This window comes from Physella acuta, unplaced genomic scaffold (genome assembly GCF_028476545.2).
Source record: "Physella acuta isolate Inbredline_101_S28 unplaced genomic scaffold, ASM2847654v3 ptg000707l, whole genome shotgun sequence".
Classification (NCBI taxonomy): domain Eukaryota; kingdom Metazoa; phylum Mollusca; class Gastropoda; family Physidae; genus Physella; species Physella acuta.
The window spans coordinates 63012-72555 of record NW_026732226.1 but is presented as its reverse complement, the minus strand read 5'-3'; the positions used below and the strand labels follow the sequence as shown (position 1 = coordinate 72555).

At 43.4% G+C, this 9544-nt stretch overlaps 1 protein-coding gene across 1 annotated transcript in view; it reads right to left on the bottom strand.

Moving 5' to 3' along the window:
• Positions 1-1774: 1774 nt before the first annotated feature.
• Positions 1775-9544, bottom strand: part of LOC131949643 (uncharacterized) — a gene marked incomplete at its 3' end in the record, with an annotated part of 34339 nt that continues 26569 nt past the window's right edge. Inside the window, exon 6 of the mRNA XM_059311490.1 lies at positions 1775-1886. Within this exon, the coding sequence (XP_059167473.1) occupies positions 1775-1886 (112 nt within the window). The remainder of the gene's footprint in view (positions 1887-9544) is intronic.

Below are 9544 nucleotides of genomic sequence, written 5' to 3'. Positions count from 1 at the left end.
TTTAGTGTACGGACAGAGTTTAGTGTACGGACAGAGTTTAGTGTACGGACAGAGTTAAGTGTACGGACAGAGTTGAGTGTACAGACAGAGTTGAGTGTACAGACAGAGTTTAGTGTACGGACAGAGTTTAGTGTACGGACAGAGTTAAGTGTACGGACAGAGTTGAGTGTACGGACAGAGTTTAGTGTACGGACAGAGTTAAGTGTACGGACAGAGTTGAGTGTACGGACAGAGTTTAGTGTACGGACAGAGTTTAGTGTACGGACAGAGTTGAGTGTACGGACAGAGTTTAGTGTACAGAAAAGTTTTGTGTACGGACAGAGTTTAGTGTACGGACAGAGTTTAGTGTACGGACAGAGTTTAGTGTACGGACAGAGTTTAGTGTACGGACAGAGTTTAGTGTACAGAAAAGTTTAGTGTACGGACAGAGTTGAGTGTACGGACAGAGTTGAGTGTACGGACAGAGTTTAGTGTACGGACAGAGTTGAGTGTACGGACAGAGTTGAGTGTACGGACAGAGTTTAGTGTACGGACAGAGTTGAGTGTACGGACAGAGTTTAGTGTACGGACAGAGTTTAGTGTACGGACATAGTTTAGTGTATGGTCAGAGTTGAGTGTACGGACAGAATTGAGTGTACGGACAGAGTTTAGTGTACGGACAGAGTTTAGTGTACAGAAAAATTTAGTGTACGGACAGAGTTGAGTGTACGGACAGAGTTGAGTGTACGGACAGAGTTTAGTGTACGGACAGAGTTGAGTGTACGGACAGAGTTTAGTGTACGGACAGAGTTTAGTGTACGGACAGAGTTTAGTGTACGGACAGAGTTTAGTGTACGGACAGAGTTTAGTGTACAGAAAAGTTTAGTGTACGGACAGAGTTTAGTGTACGGACAGAGTTTAGTGTACAGAAAAGTTTAGTGTACGGACAGAGTTTAGTGTACGGACAGAGTTTAGTGTACGGACAGAGTTTAGTGTACGGACAGAGTTTAGTGTACAGAAAAGTTTAGTGTACGGACAGAGTTTAGTGTACGGACAGAGTTTAGTGTACAGAAAAGTTTAGTGTACGGACAGAGTTTAGTGTACGGACAGAGTTTAGTGTACGGACAGAGTTTAGTTTACGGACAGAGTTTAGTGTACGGACAGAGTTTAGTGTACGGACAGAGTTTAGTGTACGGACAGAGTTTAGTGTACGGACAGAGTTTAGTGTACGGACAGAGTTAAGTGTACGGACAGAGTTTAGTGTACGGACAGAGTTTAGTGTACGGACAGAGTTTAGTGTACAGACAGAGTTTAGTGTACGGACAGAGTTTAGTGTACGGACAGAGTTGAGTGTACAGACAGAGTTTAGTGTACAGACAGAGTTTAGTGTACGGACAGAGTTTAGTGTACGGACAGAGTTAAGTGTACGGACAGAGTTGAGTGTACGGACAGAGTTTAGTGTACGGACAGAGTTAAGTGTACGGACAGAGTTTAGTTTACGGACAGAGTTTAGTGTACGGACATAGTTTAGTGTACGGACAGAGTTTAGTGTACGGACAGAGTTTAGTGTACGGAAAAGAAACACTAATGTCTAGTAAACTGGGAGCTAAATGAAAAATTCGTGCTTTATTTTTTCCTGCCTCAGTTCAGCCTAATCTAAATCAATACATGATTTCAAGATTGATAAACTTTTCACCTTTTAACCCTAACCCTAACCCAGCCTAATCTAAATCAATATATGATTTCAAGATTGATAAACTTTTCACCTTTTAAATATCGAACATTTAGGACTGACCTTTTGAATTAAAAGTGCCTTTGAACCTGGTCGGTTTGGTGGCTGTGCATGTTGTTTTAAAATAGACTTGACATCTGAGTTCAGCTCTGCTCGACTCCCGTCCCATTCTGGGCTAAAAAGACGAGTAAAAAAATAGAACAGTGGGAACAATGTTTAGCACCTTCATTCGGTCTAGAGTACGACACCATTAGTCTACTAGTACGACACCATTAGTCTACCAGAGTGTGACACCATTAGTCTACCAGAGTGTGACACCATTAGTCTACCAGAGTGTGACACCATTAGTCTACCAGAGTGTGACACCATTAGTCTATCAGAGTGTGACACCATTAGTCTACCAGAGTGTGACACCATTAGTCTATCAGAGTGTGACACCATTAGTCTACCAGAGTGTGACACCATTAGTCTATCAGAGTGTGACACCATTAGTCTACCAGAGTGTGACACCATTAGTCTACCAGAGTGTGACACCATTAGTCTACCAGAGTGTGACACCATTAGTCTACTAGAGTGTGACACCATTAGTCTACCAGAGTGTGACACCATTAGTCTACCAGAGTGTGACACCATTAGTCTATCAGAGTGTGACACCATTAGTCTACCAGAGTGTGACACCATTAGTCTACCAGAGTGTGAAGCCATTAGTCTATCAGAGTGTGACACCATTAGTCTACCAGAGTGTGACACCATTAGTCTACTAGAGTGTGACACCATTAGTCTACCAGAGTGTGACACCATTAGTCTACCAGAGTGTGACACCATTAGTCTATCAGAGTGTGACACCATTAGTCTACCAGAGTGTGACACCATTAGTCTACCAGAGTGTGACACCATTAGTCTACCAGAGTGTTACAACATTAGTCGATCAGAGTGTGACACCATTAGTCTACCAGAGTGTGACACCATTAGTCTACCAGAGTGTGACACCATTAGTCTACCAGAGTGTGACACCATTAGTCTACCAGAGTGTGACACCATTAGTCTACCAGAGTGTGACACCATTAGTCTATCAGAGTGTGACACCATTAGTCTACCAGAGTGTGACACCATTAGTCTACCAGAGTGTGACACCATTAGTCTACCAGAGTGTGACACCATTAGTCTACCAGAGTGTGACACCATTAGTCTACTAGAGTGTGACACCATTAGTCTACCAGAGTGTGACACCATTAGTCTACCAGAGTGTTACACCATTAGTCTATCAGAGTGTGACACCATTAGTCTACCAGAGTATGACACCATTAGTCTATCAGAGTGTGACACCATTAGTCTAATAGAGTGTGACACCATTAGTCTACCAGAGTGTGACACCATTAGTCTACCAGAGTGTGACACCATTAGTCTAATAGAGTGTGACACCATTAGTCTACCAGAGTGTGACACCATTAGTCTATCAGAGTGTGACACCATTAGTCTATCAGAGTGTGACACCATTAGTCTACTAGTACGACACCATTAGTCTACCAGAGTGTGACACCATTAGTCTACCAGAGTGTGACACCATTAGTCTACCAGAGTGTGACACCATTAGTCTACCAGAGTGTGACACCATTAGTCTACCAGAGTACGACACCATTAGTCTATCAGAGTGTGACACCATTAGTCTACTAGTACGACACCATTAGTCTACCAGAGTGTGACACCATTAGTCTACCAGAGTGTGACACCATTAGTCTATCAGAGTGTGACACCATTAGTCTACTAGTACGAAACCATTAGTCTATCAGAGTGTGACACCATTAGTCTACTAGAGTGTGACACCATTAGTCTACCAGAGTGTGACACCATTAGTCTACCAGAGTGTGACACCATTAGTCTACCAGAGTGTGACACCATTAGTCTACTAGAGTGTGACACCATTAGTCTACCAGAGTGTGACACCATTAGTCTACTAGTACGACACCATTAGTCTACCAGAGTGTGACACCATTAGTCTACCAGAGTGTGACACCATTAGTCTATCAGAGTGTGACACCATTAATCTACCAGAGTGTGACACCACTAGTCTATCAGAGTGTGACACCATTAGTCTATCAGAGTGTGACACCATTAGTCTACCAGAGTGTGACACCATTAGTCTATCAGAGTGTGACACCATTAGTCTATCAGAGTGTGACACCATTAGTCTACTAGTACGACACCATTAGTCTACCAGAGTGTGACACCATTATTCTACCAGAGTGTGACACCATTATTCTACCAGAGTGTGACACCATTAATCTACCAGAGTGTGACACCATTAGTCTACCAGAGTGTGACACCATTAGTCTACCAGAGTGTGACACCATTAGTCTACCAGAGTGTGACACCATTAGTCTACCAGAGTGTGACACCATTAGTCTACCAGAGTGTGACACCATTAGTCTACCAGAGTGTGACACCATTAATCTACTAGAGTGTGACACCATTAGTCTACTAGAGTGTGACACCATTAGTCTACCAGAGTGTGACACCATTAGTCTACTAGAGTGTGACACCATTAGTCTACCAGAGTGTGACACCATTAGTCTACCAGAGTGTGACACCATTAGTCTACCAGAGTGTGACACCATTAGTCTATCAGAGTGTGACACCATTAGTCTACCAGAGTGTGACACCATTAGTCTACCAGAGTGTGACACCATTAGTCTACCAGAGTGTGACACCATTAGTCTATCAGAGTGTGACACCATTAGTCTATCAGAGTGTGACACCATTAGTCTACCAGAGTGTGACACCATTAGTCTACTAGAGTGTGACACCATTAGTCTATCAGAGTGTGACACCATTAGTCTACAAGAGTGTGACACCATTAGTCTACTAGAGTGTGACACCATTAGTCTACCAGAGTGTGACACCATTAGTCTACTAGAGTGTGACACCATTAGTCTACCAGAGTGTGACACCATTAGTCTAATAGAGTGTGACACCATTAGTCTACTAGTACGAAACCATTAGTCTATCAGAGTGTGACACCATTAGTCTACTAGAGTGTGACACCATTAGTCTACCAGAGTGTGACACCATTAGTCTACCAGAGTGTGACACCATTAGTCTATCAGAGTGTGACACCATTAGTCTATCAGAGTGTGACACCATTAGTCTACCAGAGTGTGACACCATTAGTCTACCAGAGTGTGACACCATTAGTCTACCAGAGTGTGACACCATTAGTCTATCAGAGTGTGACACCATTAGTCTACCAGAGTGTGACACCACTAGTCTACCAGAGTGTGACACCATTAGTCTACTAGTACGACACCATTAGTCTACCAGAGTTTGACACCATTAGTCTATCAGAGTGTGACACCATTAGTCTACCAGAGTGTGACACCATTAGTCTACTAGTACGACACCATTAGTCTACCAGAGTGTGACACCATTAGTCTACCAGAGTGTGACACCATTAGTCTACCAGAGTGTGACACCATTAGTCTACCAGAGTGTGACACCATTAGTCTATCAGAGTGTGACACCATTAGTCTACCAGAGTGTGACACCATTAGTCTACCAGAGTGTGACACCATTAGTCTACTAGTACGACACCATTAGTCTATCAGAGTGTGACACCATTAGTCTACTAGAGTGTGACACCATTAGTCTACCAGAGTGTGACACCATTAGTCTATCAGAGTGTGACACCATTAGTCTACTAGTACGACACCATTAGTCTACCAGAGTGTGACACCATTAGTCTACCAGTGTGTGACACCATTAGTCTACTAGTACGACACCATTAGTCTACCAGAGTGTGACACCATTAGTCTTTCAGAGTGTGACACCATTAGTCTACCAGAGTGTTACACCATTAGTCTATCAGAGTGTGACACCATTAGTCTACCAGAGTGTGACACCACTAGTCTATCAGAGTGTGACACCATTAGTCTACTAGTACGACACCATTAGTCTACTAGAGTGTGACACCATTAGTCTACCAGAGTGTGACACCATTAGTCTACCAGAGTGTGACACCATTAGTCTACTAGTACGACACCATTAGTCTACCAGAGTGTGACACCATTAGTCTACCAGAGTGTGACACCATTAGTCTACTAGAGTGTGACACCATTAGTCTACTAGTACGACACCATTAGTCTATCAGAGTGTGACACCATTAGTCTATCAGAGTGTGACACCATTAGTCTACCAGAGTGTGACACCATTAGTCTACTAGAGTGTGACACCATTAGTCTACCAGAGTGTGACACCATTAGTCTATCAGAGTGTGACACCATTAGTCTACCAGAGTGTGACACCACTAGTCTATCAGAGTGTGACACCATTAGTCTACTAGTACGACACCATTAGTCTACTAGAGTGTGACACCATTAGTCTACCAGAGTGTGACACCATTAGTCTACCAGAGTGTGACACCATTAGTCTACCAGAGTGTGACACCATTAGTCTATCAGAGTGTGACACCACTAGTCTATCAGAGTGTGACACCATTAGTCTACTAGTACGACACCATTAGTCTACCAGAGTGTGACACCATTAGTCTACCAGAGTGTGACACCATTAGTCTACTAGTACGACACCATTAGTCTACCAGAGTGTGACACCATTAGTCTAATAGAGTGTGACACCATTAGTCTACCAGAGTGTGACACCATTAGTCTACCAGAGTGTGACACCATTAGTCTATCAGAGTGTGACACCATTAGTCTATCAGAGTGTGACACCATTAGTCTACCAGAGTGTGACACCATTAGTCTACTAGAGTGTGACACCATTAGTCTACCAGAGTGTGACACCATTAGTCTACTAGAGTGTGACACCATTAGTCTACCAGTTTGTGACACCATTAGTCTACTAGAGTGTGACACCATTAGTCTACCAGAGTGTGACACCATTAGTCTATCAGAGTGTGACACCATTAGTCTACCAGAGTGTGACACCATTAGTCTACCAGAGTGTGACACCATTAGTCTACCAGAGTGTGACACCATTAGTCTATCAGAGTGTGACACCATTAGTCTACCAGAGTGTGACACCATTAGTCTACCAGAGTGTGACACCATTAGTCTATCAGAGTGTGACACCATTAGTCTACCAGAGTGTGACACCATTAGTCTACTAGAGTGTGACACCATTAGTCTACCAGAGTGTGACACCATTAGTCTACTAGAGTGTGACACCATTAGTCTACCAGAGTGTGACACCATTAGTCTATCAGAGTGTGACACCATTAGTCTACCAGAGTGTGACACCATTAGTCTACCAGAGTGTGACACCATTAGTCTACCAGAGTGTGACACCATTAGTCTATCAGAGTGTGACACCATTAGTCTACCAGAGTGTGACACCATTAGTCTACTAGTACGACACCATTAGTCTATCAGAGTGTGACACCATTAGTCTACCAGAGTGTGACACCATTAGTCTATCAGAGTGTGACACCATTAGTCTATCAGAGTGTGACACCATTAGTCTACCAGAGTGTGACACCATTAGTCTACTAGTACGACACCATTAGTCTACCAGAGTGTGACACCATTAGTCTACTAGTACGACACCATTAGTCTACCAGAGTGTGACACCATTAGTCTACCAGAGTGTGACACCATTAGTCTACCAGAGTATGACACCATTAGTCTACCAGAGTGTGACACCATTAGTCTACCAGAGTGTGACACCATTAGTCTACCAGAGTGTGACACCATTAGTCTACCAGAGTGTGACACCATTAGTCTATCAGAGTGTGACACCATTAGTCTATCAGAGTGTGACACCATTAGTCTACCAGAGTGTGACACCATTAGTCTATCAGAGTGTGACACCATTAGTCTACCAGAATGTGACACCATTAGTCTACCAGAGTGTGACACCATTAGTCTACCAGAGTGTGACACCATTAGTCTATCAGAGTGTGACACCATTAGTCTACCAGAGTGTGACACCATTAGTCTATCAGAGTGTGACACCATTAGTCTACCAGAGTGTGACACCATTAGTCTACCAGAGTGTGACACCATTAGTCTACCAGAGTGTGACACCATTAGTCTACTAGAGTGTGACACCATTAGTCTATCAGAGTGTGACACCATTAGTCTACTAGAGTGTGACACCATTAGTCTACCAGAGTGTGACACCATTAGTCTACCAGAGTGTGACACCATTAGTCTATCAGAGTGTGACACCATTAGTCTATCAGAGTGTGACACCATTAGTCTACCAGAGTGTGACACCATTAGTCTACTAGTACGACACCATTAGTCTACCAGAGTGTGACACCATTAGTCTACTAGTACGACACCATTAGTCTACCAGAGTGTGACACCATTAGTCTACCAGAGTGTGACACCATTAGTCTACCAGAGTGTGACACCATTAGTCTATCAGAGTGTGACACCATTAGTCTATCAGAGTGTGACACCATTAGTCTACCAGAGTGTGACACCATTAGTCTACTAGAGTGTGACACCATTAGTCTACCAGAGTGTGACACCATTAGTCTACTAGAGTGTGACACCATTAGTCTACCAGAGTGTGACACCATTAGTCTACTAGAGTGTGACACCATTAGTCTACCAGAGTGTGACACCATTAGTCTATCAGAGTGTGACACCATTAGTCTACCAGAGTGTGACACCACTAGTCTATCAGAGTGTGACACCATTAGTCTACTAGTACGACACCATTAGTCTACTAGAGTGTGACACCATTAGTCTACCAGAGTGTGACACCATTAGTCTACCAGAGTGTGACACCATTAGTCTACCAGAGTGTGACACCATTAGTCTATCAGAGTGTGACACCACTAGTCTATCAGAGTGTGACACCATTAGTCTACTAGTACGACACCATTAGTCTACCAGAGTGTGACACCATTAGTCTACCAGAGTGTGACACCATTAGTCTACTAGTACGACACCATTAGTCTACCAGAGTGTGACACCATTAGTCTAATAGAGTGTGACACCATTAGTCTACCAGAGTGTGACACCATTAGTCTACCAGAGTGTGACACCATTAGTCTATCAGAGTGTGACACCATTAGTCTATCAGAGTGTGACACCATTAGTCTACCAGAGTGTGACACCATTAGTCTACTAGAGTGTGACACCATTAGTCTACCAGAGTGTGACACCATTAGTCTACTAGAGTGTGACACCATTAGTCTACCAGAGTGTGACACCATTAGTCTACTAGAGTGTGACACCATTAGTCTACCAGAGTGTGACACCATTAATCTATCAGAGTGTGACACCATTAGTCTACCAGAGTGTGACACCATTAGTCTACCAGAGTGTGACACCATTAGTCTACCAGAGTGTGACACCATTAGTCTATCAGAGTGTGACACCATTAGTCTACCAGTGTGTGACACCATTAGTCTACCAGAGTGTGACACCATTAGTCTATCAGAGTGTGACACCATTAGTCTACCAGAGTGTGACACCATTAGTCTACTAGAGTGTGACACCATTAGTCTACCAGAGTGTGACACCATTAGTCTACTAGAGTGTGACACCATTAGTCTACCAGAGTGTGACACCATTAGTCTATCAGAGTGTGACACCATTAGTCTACCAGAGTGTGACACCATTAGTCTACCAGAGTGTGACACCATTAGTCTACCAGAGTGTGACACCATTAGTCTATCAGAGTGTGACACCATTAGTCTACCAGAGTGTGACACCATTAGTCTACTAGTACGACACCATTAGTCTATCAGAGTGTGACACCATTAGTCTACCAGAGTGTGACACCATTAGTCTATCAGAGTGTGACACCATTAGTCTATCAGAGTGTGACACCATTAGTCTACCAGAGTGTGACACCATTAGT